This window comes from Phoca vitulina, unplaced genomic scaffold (assembly GCF_004348235.1).
Source record: "Phoca vitulina isolate PV1807 unplaced genomic scaffold, GSC_HSeal_1.0 scaffold66, whole genome shotgun sequence".
Classification (NCBI taxonomy): domain Eukaryota; kingdom Metazoa; phylum Chordata; class Mammalia; order Carnivora; family Phocidae; genus Phoca; species Phoca vitulina.
The window spans coordinates 8,573,432-8,593,168 of NW_022589769.1; the positions used below are offsets into that span (position 1 = coordinate 8,573,432).

At 48.8% G+C, this 19,737-nt stretch overlaps 1 protein-coding gene across 4 annotated transcripts in view; it reads left to right on the top strand.

Moving 5' to 3' along the window:
- XYLT1 (xylosyltransferase 1) overlaps nt 1-9,257 on the top strand; it is a 296,901-nt gene extending 287,644 nt beyond the window's left edge. For all 4 annotated transcript variants that reach the window (XM_032392163.1, XM_032392164.1, XM_032392165.1 and 1 more), the window contains one exon: nt 3,245-9,257. In XM_032392163.1, the coding sequence (XP_032248054.1) occupies nt 3,245-3,567 (323 nt within the window). In that variant the 3' untranslated portion in view covers nt 3,568-9,257. The remainder of the gene's footprint in view (nt 1-3,244) is intronic.
- The last annotated feature ends 10,480 nt before the right edge of the window (nt 9,258-19,737 follow it).

Genomic DNA, 19,737 nt, shown 5'->3' on the forward strand with positions numbered 1-19,737 from the left:
GTGGGTTCGGGTAGCTCCTCACTGCCAGCTCTGCAGATGTGGAGGGACTGAGAGGCTCTGGTGGACAAGGCAGGATCTGCTCGAGAAAGAACAGGCTCTGTTCTCGGACAGATGGTCCAGGAGCTGCCCACCCTGCCTGCCAGCACCAGGAAGAGGTGCGCTAGGGCCAGATTTATAAGGCATGTTAATTCCACTGGTTACTTTAAGAAGGGCAGGTGTATGGTCTTTCTGCCTCCTTCTTGAACCCCACTCAGGACCGCACATATTCGAAAACAGCATGCAGATTATCCAAGCTGTCCTGGTTGCCACTGAGGGGGACAGCCACCATCAGGTGAACGGGAACTGTTTTCTGAATGCCACACTGTCCCATAAGGACGTGTCTTGGAGACCTAGCTATCTCCACCCGAGCCAGAGCTGACTGGCTAAAACACAACTCACATAAATCAGTGGCCAGTAAGTTTTTTAAATCTATTTTTGTGTTTGGCAATGAAATAGGCAGTAAGAGGGAACTTCTCCAAAATAGAAACGTCTGGCTTCTCTCCGTCAGCCCAAATGTGTGCACTTTCTGCTTCCCCATCTGTAAGCCCCAGGAAGTAGTCACAGCCCCCTCTTGATGTGTCCCTTTACTGTTGATAGAGCACATGAACTTCCTGAGCCCCTTGCCAGCCCTGGGGGTCTCACTGGGGCAAGGACGAGTATCCAGTTTACAGATGGGGAAACCACGTCTTGGAAAGACTGGCTTCCAGATGAAAATAAAATTAAGGGGGGGAAAAAAAGCTTTTTTAGCTTCCAGTTGGTGGATGAGCCCACAAGTAGAGAATCGTGAGGACAAGAACGGGCATTGGACTCAGCCAGTCCAGGACCTAACCGCAGATCTGTCTCGCACGATGGCCACGCATTTCCCCATCTGCAAAGTGGGCATAACACCAGCCCTGTGGCTTTGTGTGTGTACAACGGTTGTGTACTAATAACACCAACCCTAATAATTCTGGCTAAACTTCTCCAAGCACTTAGTCTTTGCCAAGTTGCCATCTACGTGTGCATATAGTATAATTCACATGCAGTATTATGTAGTTTCCCGTGTACAATATAGTGATTCGACAATTCTTTACATCCCCCCGTGCGCATCACGACAAGTGCACTCTGAACCCCCATCACCTCTTGCACTCCTCCTGCCGCCCACCTCCCGTCTGGCAACCAGCAGTTCACTGTATCTAAGAGTCTGGTTTTTCCTGTGTCTCTGTTTTCCTTTGTTTTTGTTTCTTAAATTTCACATGAGTGAAATCCTATGGTCTTGTCACTTAGCATTAGACCCTCTAGCTCTGTCCATGTTGATGTAAATGGCAAGATCTCCTTCTTGTTGGTACTGAGTACTGCTCCGCTGTATGTATTCCACTGCATACACCGCATCTTCTTTATCCATTCATCTATGGATGGACACTTGGGCTGCTTCCGTAGCTTGGCTATTGTAAATGTTGCAATAAACGTAGGGGCCCACATATGTTTAGCAGATAGCGCTTTCGTACTCTTTGGGTAAATACCCAGTAGTGCGATTGCTGGATCCTAGAGTAGCTCTATTTTGAACTGTCTGAGGCACCTCCATACTGTTTTCCAGAGTGGCTGCCCCAGCTTGCATTCCCACCAACAGAGCACGAGGGTTCCTTTTTTTCCATGTCTTCGCCAACACTTGTTTCCTGTCTTTTTGATTTTAGCTGTTTTTTTTTTTTTAATTAAAGATTTTATTTATTTATTTGACAGAGACACAGCGAGAGAGGGAACACAAGCAGGGGGAGTGGGGGAGGGAGAAGCAGGCTTCCCGCCGAGCAGGGAGCCCGATGTGGGACTCGATCCCAGGATGCTGGGATCATGACCTGAGCCGAAGGCAGACGTTTAACGACTGAGCCACCCAGGCGCCCCGATTTTAGCTGTTCTGACAGGTGTGAGGTGATACCTCCTTGTGGCTTTGGTTTGCATTTCCCTGCTGATGAATGAGATCGAGCGTCTTTCCATGTGTCTGTTGGCCATCTGGATGTCTTCTGCCCACTTCTAACTGGATTATTTGGGTTTGAGTTGTGGAAGTTATGTTGGGTACTAATGCCAGGTGCCATTGTAAGCACTTAATATCAGCACGTTTAATCATCACGGAGCTCTAAGGTACCAGGTACTGTACTCCTCTGATGGTCAAGGAAAGAGCAGGTGCACCGGAAGCCGCACACCAGGGCTGTGAGCCCTGTGGGTTCAGACCCAGGCACCCTGATTGTCGTCTGCATGCTCACGCATGAGGTGCTGCTCAGCAAAGCCGGGCTGTGGAGAGAGCCGGTTGAGGTCAACAGACCCGGACTCAAACTTTGGCTGCGACTCTCATTAGCTCTGTGATTTGCAGAAAGGCCTTTAATGAGGTTTTGCCTCTGCCCAGAATTCTTTGCCACCATCTGCATATGGCTTCCTCGTTCCCATTAACCAGCACTCAGCTCGGGTGGCACCTCAGAGAGGTCTCCCTTGCCCCCCTCATCCAGATAAACATCCTTGTCACTCTCTAACTCCTGGGCCAGCAAGCTTTTACTGTAAAGGGCTGGACAGTAGACCTTTCCCGCTTTGTGGGCCACACACGGTTTGTCTCAACGACTCTGTGGTGCTCTGGTGGCAGGAGCAGCCACGGACGGCAGGTCTGCAAAGAGACACAGCTGTGCCTTAGTCAGACTTGACTTACCACACCTGGTGGGCCAGACTTGGCCCAAGGACCACAGCGTGCCAAGCCCTTGCTCTGACTCCGCACGCAGCGTACAGTGTAGTCCGTTCGAGTTAGTTACTGATCACCGGCTGAAAGGACCTTATCTATGGATTGTCCAGTCTCCCTCCGCGGGGCTGTAAACCTTATCTGGTTCCCTCCGCGCCAGGTGGAGTGGGGCCTGGCCCTTAATCTTTAGCAAATGAATGAATGAGTACCTTGCAGACAGAGGTATGTGTTGAACGAATGCCTTGCACAAAGTAGGTGCTGAAAACTTATGAATGAATGAGTGAACGAATGGTCTGGACTGCTGAGCTGCTCTGTAAGCCTGTGCTCAGTGGACAGACGTGGGGACCGTGCCCTGCACAAAGTGGGCTCGTGGCTGTGGAGGGAGTGTCCCTGGAGGCTGTGTCCTCGTCTGTGCCACGGGGCTGCTGAGAAACCACAGGAGACTGTCCCGGGCAGTACGCGCTCTGTGACCCTCCTGACCATCTCCTTGTTCCCTGTGGCTTTCAGAGGAGGCGTTGAAGCTGCACAACGGGCCCCCCCGCAGCGCCTACATGGAGCAGAGCTTCCAGAGCCTGAACCCCGTCCTCAGCCTGCCCATCAGCCCGGCCCAGGTGGAGCAGGCGCGGAGGAACGCAGCCTCCACGGGCGCGGTGCTGGAGCGCTGGCTGGACTCTCTGGTAGGTGGCATGTGGACTGCCATGGACGTCTGCACCACAGGCCTCAGTGCCTGCCCCGTCATGCAGCCCTGCAGCCAGACGGCCTGGAGCTCCTTCAGCCCCGACCCCAAGTCCGAGCTGGGGGCCGTCAAACCCGATGGCCGGCTCAGGTAGCACCGGGCCCGCGTGGGCCTCAGCAGATCTCAGAGGGAAAGCAGCTCGAGGGCCGGTGGCGCCCGGACCCTGGCCCCCCAGTCCCGGGGGGTGCCTTTTGTGACGAGGGGGCTCTCCCGGCTACAGAAAGATGGAGAAGGAAGGTGCGGAGGTCAAGGTAGTTCCTGCCAACGACCCGCGTTGGGCACGCTGGCCCCTGGGGGCGAGGATTGCTGGGTCCCAGCGCCATCGTGGTCTTACCTCTTCTGGTTGATCCTCGAAGCCTCCAGGTTCCTTGTCCTCCCCCTCGGTGACCCAATCCCCCCAGTCAAGTGATTCTCCAACTTTTATTTTGAGCGGCAGAATTTTGTTTACTAAGCACAGGTGGAGGTAGAAGTTCAAGGTGTGGTTGAAATCCAGGCTGCTCTGGTTGAAGCTGGGGAGTCTGAGGTTTTCTCCTCAACGCTCAGCCCAATGGGCAGTCCCTTTGCCCGGGGCACCTCCTGAGGTACCTCCCCAGAACCCAAGGGCTCTGCAAAACCCCGTATGAAAAGCACTGCCCAGACTGTGGGCTTGATCTCCAGCCCCACCCTTGGGCTCATCTTCCTGCTCCTGAGCAGGGAAAGGGGACTGGCTGAGCCTTCTGCCAGCCCTTGTCCAGTGAGTTGTCCTCCTTACTAACGAGATAAGCAGGAGAGCTTTTTGATGGGACATGGCCGAGGTTCCCCAAAGTCTGCAGTCCAGGCCAGCCTCCCTCCAGACTGCCCCCTGAGGTGGCCTCAATGGGATGAGGTTCAGGAGTATGAGCATCAAATCTCCCAGCCATTCAGGGGCCGGGAGAAGTCTGGGGACAATGGCCATGAAACTCAGAGATGGTTTGGAGCCAACTCCTGAGCTGGACAGCACAGCAATACCCACCCCCTGCCTGAGCCCTTGCGCTCCGAAGTTGGGCACTCCAGACCTTTGGGAATTGCCCCACCCCCACCCCCCTGGTGCTGTAGGGAAGTGACCAGGCTTTTCACATCCAGGAACAAGCATTTCAGATTTGGTTTCTAAATTCATGCCCTTCCTTCTCCGCGGTGCCAGCAGGCCCCTCTGCTATGCCGTGTGAAAGCTAGAAGCTTGAGCATCAGAGCGGTTTAAGCCTAAACAATAGTGTTCTTCCAACTGCTTGAGTTGCCATAAACCTGAAATGTGTCCTTGCTGTGTGCCTCGGAGGGCCGGCCCTGCTCCGCTGGAGAGCCCATCCCGAGGCCCCTTCCTTCTCCAATTCTAGCCCCCCCCCCCGCCCCCCCGCCAGGACAGGCTTTCCTTGGCCAAGGCCCACCCCCGGTTGCTAACGGCCCTGCCCTGGAGGGCCCATCCTTGTGTTTCTGGGCAGCGTGGGCATGAAGGTACTGCAGTCCCTCCTGACCGCTCCACGCTCACCCCGCAGTCCCGCCAGGCCGCATGTCCTAGGGGCCAGGAAGGGTCTGGAGGAGGGACACTTTCGGTATTTATTATTTCTATGGTTTAGTCAATGACTAATGAGTAGGTGCTGCTTTTGCAGCTTGTCAGTTACGTCTCTTACTAACTGAAGCTGCCTTTATTCACGAAAGGCCCCCCCCCTTCCCCACCCCCAGTGTCTGTCTCTCTCCTGTCTGCCCCGCATTCTCCATGTCCTCAGAGGAAAGCAGGGGTGTTGGACACCACGAGGAGAATGCTTGCACCAGCATCATCCGCTGGCTGAAAGCGGGATACCCCTGGGGACACTGGAGCCTTACTTTTTCCTCAGGAGGGAGCCTCGGCGGGTCCTCTGGTCCCCGTGGGGCTGGAATTCCCGAGCCATCCCTGCTGCCCACGGCAGGCACAGGGACAAGACAGGCTCATGACTCGGGTGGAGGGAGAGGACCCACGGCAGGGCCCCCTTCCAAGCCTGAGAGGGAGAGAAAGCCAGTTTACGAAGACAAGGAATGGTCGTACTGAGCCCAGAGCTAGCCATGGTCACCAGGGGCTCCAGGGACCTCGGAGGAGCTTGCTGAGAAAACCCGGATCATCCCTCCATGAACTTGCAAACTCTAGGAGCCCAGCAGCCCGTGCCACCACCTCTTTCTGCCCCAGCCCACCCAGGGAGCCTTCCTCTTTACCCTCCTGGCCAGACTGCTAGGAGTCCCGTGGTTTCCACCGTGTCCTGTGCAGGGCTCAGGCCTGGGTCTGGTGTGTGTGCCTGCAGACCCCTCCCTGCACCCATGACAATGCTGATATCCCCCACCCCCCACCCCAGAAGAAGCAGAGACGGTCTACTCTGGGCACCATCTCCCCCCACCCACACCCGCTCACAGCAAGGAATTCAGAAGCCAGACAGTCACACCCCGTGTTTCTGTAAAGATCTCTGGTTTTTGGACCAGGGAATAACGTTGCTATTAAAAACAAAAATTTCCAAACAAAGCCCAGGAGGATTTGGGAAAGGGTGATGTTTTCCCAGGGGACACAGTAACAGCTGAACTTCATCGGCCTGAGAGTGAGTGATTCGGGAAAGGGCACTAGGGCTGGCAGCCGTGAGTTCTGGCTGTGGGACCCAACCACAGGAGATGAACCCGGGTTACAGCCTGAAGCCTGGCCCCTGGCTCCCTGACCAGGAGCCTGAGGGCAGGCTGGGGAGAAGGAAGCATTCAAGACCCTGTGTCATTTCCCAGCCAGCCCGTCCAGTGACGCTCAGGCGGCCGCCTGTCTTCCCGACTCCCACAGCCCAGGCCAGGCGCAAAGCAGTCTCCCTCGAGGACGCGAGCAATGCATAGACCCCATATTTAACAAGGGGGCCCTTACCTCCCTTTGGAAAAAGACCTTTCTGGTCAGATCAGGAGTCATTCGGGCTTCATTCCCCCCTTGCTAGTTTAAGATGCCAGTGCTCTCAGGACGAACAAGACCACCCTAGCCCCCAAAAGGGGCGCATTGCACCTCCTCTGGGCACATGCCTGGGTTGGATGGACATGCTGCCTTCAGGCTCCCTGGTTGACAAGTACAAGGAGGACAGGGGTTGGAACCTCCATCTCTTTGCCAGGAAGGTGCAGAGTAGAGAGAAGCAGCTGTGGAAGGTGGGGCTTGAGCCAAGACCCCTTACACAGCAAAGTCCACCGGGGACTCAGGACACAAGCCCCCCAACAGCACCCAAGGGAGGTATACTAGGAACAGCTGTTGGCCAAACCCTGTTAGGTCAAAGCCACACTCTGTGGTAGGGGTCGCAAATGCTTAACATGGTTGGCATAAGACAATTGGGAGTGGTGGGGACTGGGGTCTGTGCGCACGGCCCACCCAAAGACAGCAGCCCGTCTTTGCAAGTGAGCCTGCAGAATCTTCCAATTTGGTAAAGGAAGCCAGAGATCCAGATTTTCATAGGAAATTTGATTTTTAAGTGTCAACCATGTGTTTTTGTTTTATGGGTTTTTTTCGGTTTTGAGTGTGGGCAAAGAGAAATTCCATAGTTCATCCCGTGCACGGCCAACCCCCTCTGCTCTCTGGAGAGATGGTTTGCGAGGAGGTCGGGCAGTGCCCTGGTGGAGGAGGAAATGAGCCACCAGCAGGAAGGGGCAAAGATTATAGCTCATTTCGCCGATCGCTCTGAAGCAAGAACACGAACCTCTTACCGGTCATTCCACCCCGAAGAGACGGTCCCGCGGAGGAGAAGGGTCCCAGAAGAACTGGCTTGTGAGGCTGGCCTGGTCCCAAGATGGTGCTTAAAAAAAAAAAAAAAAAAAAAGAATTTGGAGACCTGACCTAAGGAGGCCCACACTTTCCAGAATTCCAGCCTGCCCAGGCGGAGGTAACAAAGACAGGGGCCAGGGAGGGAGGGGTGTGTCAAACAGCCCCAGGTTTGAGCAGCCGTCTTGGCACACGTCTTGGGCACGCTGTTGGGAGCTGCGCTGGCTCACGGGACACGCTCTTCAACTCAGTTACCTTACTTTCTGCCCATGGGTCTACCACAGGCGCTACCTCATTGTGTCTGCTGAGAAGTTTACCTGGGGAGGGGGGGAAATAATTAGGTGTCCCAAATGTGCTGGAGCTGAATGTACAATCTATGCAAATTTCTCTCCCTCTCTCTGTTTCCCTCTCTCTGTCTGTCTCCCTCAGAAGTTTGGGTTTTTTTGTTTGTTTTACCTTACGAACAAGATACTGTGTAGAGCCCTCTTAAGACCGAGGAGGGCTTTCATGCGCCACCTGTCTACCCCTCACGTTGTCTTTGGTTCTGCCCTCACCAAGCCCGCAGGGAGAAGGCGGCCCTCCCCTCCCCTCCCCTCCCCTCCCCTCCCTCTGGCTGGGAACACTCCAACTGCCTCTGCCCCTGGAGTCCCCAGGAAAGCAGGTTCTGCCCCCTGGCACCCCCCACTTCCTGCACACCATCTCTGCTCCATCCTCATTTCCCTCCCACTTGCTTCTCCTCCCCCGCTTCCCCCACCGACCCCCAAAAGCCTTAGGTTTCTCCTTTTTGAAATGTGGCCTTAACATTATTTTTGGAAAGCTGACTGCCCTCTCCCTCCAACTTCTACCAACATCCGAGAAGAAAGAGCATCCCGACGCTTTCAGGGCAACCTCCTCAGCCAGGGGCTGCCCGTCTGTAGGTTGCAGACGCGACAGAAACGGCTTCTACGTGTCGTCTTTAAGAAAAAGTATTCTCCTGTTGTTCCTCTGGGTAAAATGAAGGCTCCGGTGCTCCCGCCAACGGCAGCTCGCTGGTGCAGCTGTCCACACGCACTGCCGAGGCACCGGGCTGGCTTCTGCCCCAGGCCGGTGTGAGCACCTGCTCTCCCGTCCTCCCTCTCCCGCCGCCCCCCCGCCCCCCCGGCTTGATGACTTCCTGTACTTCTTTCAAGGGTAAATCAGGAGAGTGTCTCGATTTCTCTTTCCGTCCTTCCTGCCTGGAAAGGGAGAGTGTTCCGTATTCCCAGCAGATGGGTCGTGGGTCGTGTTCTCAAAGGGATCACGCTCATGACTTCGTCGCTCCAGGTCCCGTTGGTGGCCAAAGACAACCCCCCAGGGTTCTCATAGGAAATTCACTGGAATTGAGTGCAACCGTCCTTAAGAGTCCTTTCTCCGTCTTCTTTTTTGTTTTTAATATTATGTTGTCAGTAGCATTTGTTTTTTTTGTAGAGGCCTCATGATAAGTTATTACTGTCCCCCTCATTTTTTTCTCAAAGACATGTGGTGATATAGTTTTTAAAAATAACTATTTTGTTATAGATCATGATATGCATAAAACTGTACAGAAATATTTTGTAATGTATTGATTTAAAAAAATCTGTAAATAAAGTTTAAAAAAGAGAATTCCAATGGCACACACTGAAAGATGTAGATATTTTGCTATTTATTTAAAGGAGTATTTTAAAAGAGATTGAACTATCTGAAATTGACCAGTCATCAAAATTCCGATCCTACGAACGCTTTTCTTCGAGGTAGACAGTGTTTCTCGGAAGCGATTGCACTACCCGCCCATTTTTGCACCTTTTCTGTATCTTCATTTAGCAGAAAAACAACGAAATTGTGCCTTAGCTGTATTTTTTTGTCTAGGGGAGTTTGTTTCTGTCTGACAAAGCAAAATTTTTTGCAGAAAACAGTGGATGTATTAAATACTGTATCATACCAAAAACACTGCAGGTGTATATAGATGCTTTCTGTCATACTGTGTTTTCAGATGCAGAATTTTAAAAATTAAAAAAAAAAATACTGTCTTTATGGAACAGTGGCTGTATGGCTTCTCTTCAGCAATATCCTGCATCTTTACCAAATCCAGTACTCTCTTCCTTCCTCTACTGGGTGATTATAGAATCTGTCATCCAAACTGGGGATGGAATGCCCAGACCCCAGGCCTGAGTTGGGCCGCTCCTGGGAAAACCTGGAGGTGTGGACGCACTCCCTAATCCAGCCTGCTGTCTTCTTGCAGTGACATTATTGTAACACCCTCCTGTACACGATTCCCCTGGTTGAGGTCGAAGTGTATGGTTTTAGACCCTTTGGTAAGTCGAGGACAGCCAGGAAGGCCTGCCATTTCAAGTGGCAAACGGTTCTCTCTCCCCAGCTGGCTGGTTGTGTAGCCAACGCGTTTCCTCCTTTCCACACAGCCAGACCACGTTTCCCAGATTTCCTCGTGCCTAGGTGTGGCCTTGTGGCCAACTTCTGGCCCATGAAATGTGGGTGGGAGGGGCGCAGGGCACTTCCAGACCTGGCCCAAAAAATTTCCAGTGCAAGTGTTTTGAATCATCTTGTTTTGGAGCATTCATGCGTCGCTCTGCTCTACTCTTCTTGGAAACCTCACAAAGCTCCCAGTTTAAAGGTGGGCAGAGCCACAGAAGGATCCAGGCCCCTGGATAGTCACATAGGAAGGCCCCCTGACCAGCCATTCCCGACTGGTGACCGTGATATGAAACGTGTGTTGTGTGACCCCACTGAGAATTTGTGTTCTAGCAGGCAGTCTTACCTTAACTCCTCATTCATCCAGAAATGGCAACTCAGATGTTCCTCTGCAAAATCTGAATCTCAGCCCCTTCATCCTACAAGTAAAAGTTACAGAGACTCCAGTGGGTGAAGTGATTGGCTTGAAGCTACCAAAACACAAGATACTAGCATCATGGTCAGAACCAGAGCCAAGGTTCCCCATGCCCCAGTGAGACCTTCTCAAGTCTTTAGGAGGAATGATCCTCCATCCTTGGGTTGGCCTCACTGCCATGTTTATACGTGGCTCCTGAAGGCCATGGACAGGGACTGAGAGTGCCCAGGTGGCCGGATTGCAGAGATACTGTTAATTCACCCTTCAACATCCTTAAAGGCAGAGAGTGCCCCTGAGACCCAGATAGGACAGCACAACTAGAACAAAATAGGCTAAAGATGGTGACTTTAGGATGGGGATGGGGGCGTTGGGGGTGGTGGTGTGGCTTGCCCTGAATTCCACACTGAACAATGCCCCAGTCAGGACTTCCTGCGAAGATGGCAGAGTAGGAGAATCGTAGGCTCACCTTGTCCCACAGATAAACCCACAGGTAACATCCAGGTCAGTGCAAATAACCCAGAACATGACCCAAACACTGACAGAGCAGACTCTCCACAGCTAAATGTAGAGAAGAGGCCACATCAAAGGGGGCAGGAGGGCAAGAGATGTGGTCAGGAGCCAGACTGAGCCAGGGGACTGTCTGCAGGACAGAGGGATGCCACAGGCTGAGAGAGGAACAGACCCCACGCCAGGCACCTGAGACCTAGGGGACCTCCACCGGGAAGACCAGTCCCCCTCACATTGGCTTTGAATACCAGACAGGCCTAACTTCTCCAGTTCTTACAATCAGTGGGACTTAACATCTGCAACTTTCAGAATCAGCAGGGTCAGCTCCAGGGGAGCCAGAAGGGCAGCAGAAAACAGTGTCCTGCCCTTAAATAAAGAGGCAGCTCAACAAACACCCCAGGGAGATAGAGCAAAGAAGCGGCAGTTCAACAAATGCCTGGGGTATACAAAAGGGAGAGTTCTTTACTAATCTTAGCATGTGTCCCAGAGGGACAGAGCTCTGGGAGACTCCTCCAGGAACAAAGGCACCATTTCCCTCTCCCGCCCCCCTACCCCCAGCATAAGCACACGGTCACCTGCGGGAACGAGCGCAGTGCTGACATTCACTACCCAGCTTGCCTGCACCCTGCCCCACCCCCCAGCACTGCACTTCAGCCGATCTGCCCCCTGCACCCAGGCCAGCCTGAGGCCCTCCTGCTGAGGACTGGCTGCTCATAAACACGCCCACCCAGAAGCCCCCTACCCCCCAGCACATTGCAGATCCACCCCCCTGATATACCCCTGCCCAGAGACCGTCCACACTGGGGCCCCAAGTTCAGCAGTGTGCTAGCAGCCCCATCAGGGGCCACCACCACTGCAAAGGGACTCCTCCCCCCGGGCGAGGGGAAGCCAACCACATAGACCCATCCCACTGACTAGAGTGGTGGGCAGGGGGAAGAAACTGGTCTGATTGCGGGCCCACCCGCCAATGAAAGCTTCTCAGGGGACAACACAAGGAAAGGGGCCTACAGTTGGATGCTACTGCATCTCTAGCAAATGCCTGGTCTGACCCAGCTCAAGCCCAAGGTGGCCCCAGACTGGTGCACCACCACCACCACCACCACCACCACCACCACCACCACCACAGGGACCGAACCCTCCCCACAGCAGGCAAATAGCCATTGCAGACGACTGGACTGAAGGCAGATGCGGCTCAGCCACCACACCAGGGCACCTGCAACACACAGAGGAGACACCCCTGAAGCACCAGGTCTGGTCAGTAGGGAACACGGCCCTGCAGGGCACTATAGGACCTCTTTTCTTCCTAAGGCCACTGTTTACTTTCTCTTTAAGATTTTTTTTTGAGAGAGCGAGCATGAGTGGGGGGAGGGGCAGAAGCGGAGGGAGAAGCAGACCCCCCGCTGAGCAGGGAACCCTATGCAGGGCTCCATCCCAGGACCCCAGGATCATTACCTGAGCCGAAGGCAAATGCTTACTGACTGAGCCACCAGGCGCCCCAAGGCCCCTACTTTCAAGATCAAGAAACAACTCACTTTGCTAACACAGAGAAGCACAGCAAGTTAGGCAAAATGTGTAAGAGGAGTAGGTCCCAAATGAAAGAACAGGACAAAATCATAGCAAGAGAGCTAAACAAAATGTAGAGAAGTAATGTGCCTGATAAAGAATTTAAAGTAATGATCATAAAGGTACTCACTGGACTGGGGAAAAGAGTGGAGGACATCCATGAGATCCTTAACAAAAAGATAAAAAAGAACCCATCAAAGAGGAAAAACACAGCGAAATTAAAAATATACTTGATAGGAGACTTCCTGGGAAGATGACAGAGTAAGAGGACTCTAAACACATCTCATCCCTTGGATACAACTAGGTAACACTTGTATGAGAGCCAACACCCAGGAAAGGACCCCAGAGACTTGCCAAACAAACTCCACCACTAATTGTAGAGAAAATATCACATCAAAAAGGGTAGGAAGGGTGAGGGCTCAGTGGGAACCACCAGAGGGAGGGAGCCATGCGCACAGAGAGGGGAGAGAAAACAATTTATCACACTAGGGAGCCTGCAAGGGCAGAGAAATCCCCAAAGCATTTGGCTTTGAAAATCAAAGGAGCCAAATTTTCTGAGTGCTTACAACCAGGGGGACATAAAACCTCAAACCTTAAAAATCAGTGGCTCTGCTCTGAGAGAGCCCAGAGGGCAATCAGGAGCTGAGTCCCCACCCATACGGAGCCAGCACAACCAACAGCCTGCCTTCTCTGCCTAGAAGCAGCAGTTTGCAAGGCACCTGGGGCTTACATGAGGCAGTGGTGGTTAGTCATCTCAGAGTTCCCTGAGGGACTCCTCCAGGAACAAAGGAGCTGGCAGGTGCCATTTCCTTCCCCCGCCCCCATCATAACCACACAGCCACCTTGCGGAACCCAGAACCCACGTGACACCAGTCTCAAGGGGGGCTGCACTTCACCTGCAGAGAAGGACAAGCCCTACCTCATTAAAAGTGCACTTCCACCCACTGGTTTCAAGAGCATGAGACGAAACTGACATTCCTAACCCACAGAAACAGACAGACAGAGTTAGGCAAAATGAGGAGAAAGAGGAATCTATCACAAATGAAAAAACAGGACCAAACCACAGCAAGAGACCTAAGTGAAATGGATGTAAGTAACATGCCTGATAGGGAATTTAAAGTAATGATCATGAAGATACTCACTGGCCTTGAGAAGAGAGTGGAGGACATGAGTGAGACCCTTAACAAAGAGAAATAAAACATAAAAAAGGAACCAGAGATGAAGAACTCAATAAATGAAATCTAAGATATACTTGAGGAATAAATAGGAGGCTGGAAGAAGCAAAGGAATGAATTAATGAACTAGAAGACAGAGTGATAGAAAGTAATCAAGCTGAACAAATGAGAGAAAAAAAGAATTACGCAAAATAAGAATAGACTTAGGAAATTCAGTGACTCCATCAAGCATAAAACATTCACATTATAGGGATCCCAGAAGGAGAAGAGAGAGGAAAGGGGGCAGAACATTTATTTGAAGAAATAATAGCTGAAAACTTCCCAGAGCTGGGGAAGGAAACAGATCCAGGTCCAGGAGGCACAGAGAGTCTCCCCCACAAAAAAAAAAAAAAAAGAAAAAAAATCAACCAAAGGAGGTCCACATAGTTATTAAAATGGCAAAAAAATAATAATAATAGTGATAAAGGAACATTTTAAAAGGTGCAAGAGAAAAAAAAAAGTTATATACAAGGGAAACTCCATAAGGCTATCAGTGGATTTTTCAGCATAAACCTTTCAGGCCAGAATAGAGTGACATGATATATAAAAGTGCTAAGAGGGAAAAATCTACAGCCAAGAATACTCTATCCAGCAAGGCTATCATTCAAAATGGAAGAAGAGATAAAAAGTTTCTCAGACAAGCAAAAACTGAAGGAGTTCATGAACACTAAACCAGCCCTGAAAGAAATGTGTTTTTTGTTTAAGATTAATTTATTTATTTGAGGGTGTAGGGGCAGAAGGGAGAGGGAGATAGAGAATCTCAAGCAGACTCCTCCACTGAGCACAGAGCCTGATGTGGGGCTCGATCTCATGACCCTGAGATCATGACCTGAGCCAAAGTCAAGAGTTGGACACTTCACCAACTGAGCCACCCAGGTACCCCAGCCCTGCAAAAAATACTAAAGGAGACCCTTTGAGTCATAAGTCAAAGTATGAAAAGTAGATCACACAAAAGCAGTAAGAATAAGTATTTCTATTAAAAAAAAATCAATCCAGGGATTCACAAAATAAAAGGATGTAAAATATGACACCATACACTTTAAACACGGCAGGGAGAGGAATAAAGAATGGATTTGCACTTAAGTGACCATCAACTTAATATAGACTATTTGCAGAAAATGTTATATACAAACCTAACGGTAACCACAAATCAAAAACCAATAATGTATATACGAGTAATAAAGAGAAAGGAATCTAAGTATATCACTAAAGAAAACCAGCAAACCATGAGAGAGCACACAACAAAGGATCAGAGAAAAACCACAACCACCACCATAAAATAAGTAACAAAATGGCAATAAATACCTATCCAATAATTACTTTGAATGTAAATGGACTGAACCCCCCAATCAAAAGACACAGAGTGACAGTAGATGAAAAAATTAGACCCATCTGTATGCTGCCTACAAGAGATTCATTTCAGACCTAAAGACACCTGCAGATTGACAGGGGATATAGAAACATTTACCATGCAAATGGACGTCAAAAGAAAGCTAGCATAGCAACATTTATATGGGACAAAATAGACTTTAAACAAAGACGATGAGACAAAGGATGGGGCGCCTGGGTGGCTCAGTCAGTTAAACATCTGCCTTTGACTCAGGTCATGATCCCAGGGTCCTGGGATGGAGTTTCACATCAGGCTCCTTGCTCTGTGGGGAGCCTGCTTCTCCCTCTGCCTGCCACTCCCCCTCCTTACCCCGTTTGTGCGCTCTCTGCCAAATATATTTAAAAATAAGAAAGACGAAGAAGAAGGAGGAGGAGGAGGGGAGGGGGGAGGAGGAGGACGAAAGGGAAGAGGAAGAAGAAGGGGAGGAGGAGGAGACAAAGGAAACCATATAATCCTGAAGGGGATAATCCAACAAAAAGATATAACAATTGTAAATATTTATGCCTACAACATAGGAGCACCCAAATAAATCAGTTAATAACAAACATAAAGGAACTAATTGATAATAATACTTTAATAGTAGGGGACTTTAACACTCCACTTACATCGATGGACAGACCATCCAAACAAACAAACAAAAAAAAATCAACAATGAAACAGTGCTTTGAATGACAAATTAGACCAGATGAATTTAACAGATATATTCAAAACATTCTGTTCTAAAACAGCAGAATACAAATTCTTTCCAAGAGCACACAGAACATTCTCCAGAATAGGTCACAAATTAGGTCACAAAACAAAGTTCACCAAATTAAAAAAGATCAAAGTCGCACCATGCCTATTTTCTGACCAACAATGCCATCAATCTAGAAATCAACCACATACACACACACACACACACACACACACACAAAATCTGGAAAGACCACAAATACGTGGAGGTTAAATAACATGCTACTAAACAATGAATGGGGGAAAATAAAAGAAAAACTCCAAAAGTCCATGGAAACCAATGAAAATGAACACACAATGGTCCAAAAACCTTTGGGATGCAGCAAAAGCAGTTCTGAGAGGGAAGTTTATAGCAATCCACACCGACCTCAAGAAGAAAAATCTCGAATAAACAACCTCACCTTACACCTAAAGGAGCTAGAAAGAGAACAAACAAAACCCTAACCAGCAGAAGAAAGGAAATAATAAAGATGAGAGCAGAAATAAGTAATACAGAAATTTTAAAAAATAGAACAGATCAATGAAACCAGGAGCTGCTTCTTTGAAAAGATCAATGTAACTGATAAAGCTCTAGCCCGACTCATCATAAAACAAAAGAGAGAGAAAGAAAGGACTCAAATCACAAATGAAAAAGGAGAAATAACACAACAAAAATACAAACAATTTTAAGAGAATATTATGAAAAACTATATGGCAACAAAGTGGACAACCTAGAGGAAAGAGATAAATGCCTAGAAACAAGTAAACTACCAAAACTGAAACAGGAAGAAATAGAAAATTTGAACAGACCAATTACCAGCAAGGAGACTGAAGCAGTGATCAAAAAACTCCCAACAAGCAAAAAGTCCAGGACCAGATGGCTTTACAGGTGAATTTTACCAAACATTTAAAGAAGAATTAATACCTATTGTTCTCAAGCTATTACGAAAAAACAGAACATAAAGGAAAATGAACCCAAATTCATTCTATGAGGGCATCATTAACCTGATACCAAAAGCAGACAAAGACACCACTAAAAATGAGAACTACGGACAATTTCTCTCACGAACATAGATGCAAAAATCCTCAACAAAATGCTAGCAAACTGGATCCAAAAATACATTTTAAAAAATCATTCACCACAATCAAGTGGGATTTATTCCTGGGCTGCAAGGGTGGTTCCATATTCGTGAATCAATCAAAGTGATACATCACATCAGTAAGAGAAAGGATAAGAAGCATAGGAGCATCTCAATAGATGCAGAAAAAGCATGTGAAAAAGTACAACATCCATTCATGATTTAAAAAAACAAAAGAAAAAAACAACCCTCAACAAGGTAGATTTAGGCCATGTACGAAAAACCCACAGCTAACATCATCCTTAATAGGGAATGACTGAGAACATTACCCCTAAAGTCAGGAACAAGACAAATATGTCCGATCTCAACACTTTTATTCAACATAGCACTGGAAGTCCTAGCCACAGCAATCAGACAACAAAAAGAAATAAAAGGTATCCAAATTGGAAAGGAAGAAGTAAATTTTTCACTATATGCAGATGACAGAATACTATATATAGAAAACCCTAAAGACCACCAAAAAACTATTCCAGCTGATAGATGAATTTAGGAAAGTCATGGGATACAAATTCAATGTACAAAATCTGCTGTATTTCTATACACTAATAATGAAGCAGCAGGAAGAAAAATTAAGAAAACAATCCCATTTACAATTGCATAAAAATAGTACAATACCTAGGAATAAACCTAACCAAAGAAGTGTAAGACCTGTACTCTGAAAACTATAAAACACTGAAAGAAATTAAAGACGACACAAAGAAATGGAAAGACATTCCATACCTGTGAGTTGGAAGAACAAATGTTGTTAAACTGTCTACACTACCCAAAGCAATCTACTCATTTAATGCAATCCCTACACCAAAATACCAAGAGCATTTTATTTTTTTAACAGATCTAGCACAAACAATCCTAAAATGTGTATGGAACCACAAAAGACCCCAAATAGCCAAAGCAATCTTGAAGAACAAAACTGGAGGTATCACAATCCCCCATTTCAAGATATTTTACAAAGTTGTAGTAATAAAAACAGTATGGCACTGGCGCAAAAACAGACACATAGGTCAATGGAACAGAGTAGAAAGCCCAGAAATAAACCCACGATGTTATTATGGTCAATTAGTCTTTGGCAACAGAGGCAAGAATATGCAGTGGGAAAAAAGTCTCTTCAACAAATGCTGATGGGGAAACTGGACAGCCACATGCAAAAAAAATGAAACTGGACCCCTTTCTTATGCCAGACACAAACTCAAAATGGATTAAGAACCTAAATGTGAGCCCTGAAACCATAAAAATCCTAGAAAAGGGCAGAGGCAAGTAATTTCTCTGACATCAGCAGTAACAACATTTTTCTAGGTATCTCCTGAGGCGAGAGCAACAAAAATAACTATTGGGACTACATCAAAATTAAAAGCTTCTGCACAGCAAAGTGAACAGTCAACAAAACTAAGAGACAACCTATGGGAGAAGATATTTGCAAATGACATATTTGATAAAAGGTTAGTATCCAAAATATATGAAGAACTTCTACAACTCAACACCAAAAAAACCCCAAATAATACAAATAAAAATGGCAGAAGACATGAACAGACATTTCTGAGGAAGATATCCAGATGGCCAACAGACACATGAAAAGATGCTCATCATCACTCATCATCAGGGAAATGCAAATCAAAGCCACAATGAGAGCTCACCTCACACCCATCAGAACGGCTAAAATCAAAAACACAACGAACAACGGGTGTTGGCCCAGGATGTGAAGAAAAGGGGAATAGTGGTGCCCTGTTGGTGGGAATGCAAGCTGGCGCAGCCACTGTGGAAAACATTATGGAGGTTCCTCAAAAAATTATAAATATAACTATCCTATGATCCAGTAATCACACTATTGGTCATTTACTCAAAGAATACAAAAACACTAATTCCAAAGGATATATGCGCCCTCTGTCTATTAGAGCATTATTTACAAGAGCCAAGATCTGGAAGGAGCCCATGTGTTCATCAATAGATGCATGGATAAAGAAGACGTGGTATATATACACAATGGAATATTAGTCATAAAAAGTAATGAAATCTTGGTGGGAGGAGCAAGATGGCGGAGGAGTAGATCTAAATTTTGTCTGGTCCCAGGAATTCAGCTGGATAGGGATCAAACCATTCTGAACACCTATGAACTCAATAGGAGATCGAAGAAAAGAATAGCAGCAACTCTCTGGACAGAAAAGTGACCGCTTTCTGGAAGGTAGGACTTGCGGACAAGTGAATCCGAGGCGATATTCGGGAGGGTAGATGGCAGGGGAGGAGGCCTCCATCGGCCGCTTCTGGCAAGTGATAGAGCCACGGAGCACAAAATCGGAACTTTTAGAAGTCTGCTCTGCTGAGGGATGTCACTCTGGTGGCTAAGTGGGGGGTGGAACCCTCATGGGACAGTGTGGTCTCAGGACCCTCGGGGTCACAGGAAGACCAGGGGTGCCTGAGTGCAGCAGAGCTCCCAGGTATCGGAGCAGGTAAGCCGGCTGCAGAGACAGAGCCCAGGCGCGGGCTCTCAGCTCGGGGTTGCCATAAACCGTAATCCGGGGCACAGTCAGGCCACTGCTCCTCCAGCAGGGACGCAACAAGCGGCAGATCCGGGGAGACTCCCCTTCCTCCCCGGGGAGGAGCTGCGCGGGAGCGCACTGCAGGGATCTGGCACCGAATCTGGTGCCAGACACAGAAACGCTCGGTCACAGGCCGGGTGAGGACGGAGTGCGGCGGAGACTGGGGAGATGGGAGTGACTGACTGCTTTTCTCTGGGGGCTCACTGAGGAGTGGGGCCCCGAGTTCTCGGCTCCTCCGGGGCAGAGATTGGGAAGCCGCCATTTTCACTCTCGGCCTCCAAAGCTGTACGGAAAGCTTGCAGGGAACAAAAGCTCCTGAGAGCAAACCCAAGCAGATTACTTAGCCCGACCAGGCAAGGGCGGGGCAATTCCGCCTCCGGCAAAGACATTTGGGAACCAAGGCAACAGGCCCCTCCCCCAGAAGATCAGCAAGAACAGCCAGACAAGACCAAGTTTACCGATCAATGAGAACGGCAGAACTCCAGCGCTAGGGAATACTGCACATAGAATCCATGGCTTTTTTCCCATGATTCTTCAGTCTTTCAAAGTTAATTTTTTTTTAACTGTTTTTTTTTTAAATTTTTCTTTTTCCCTTTTTCAACCAACATCTTATCAATCC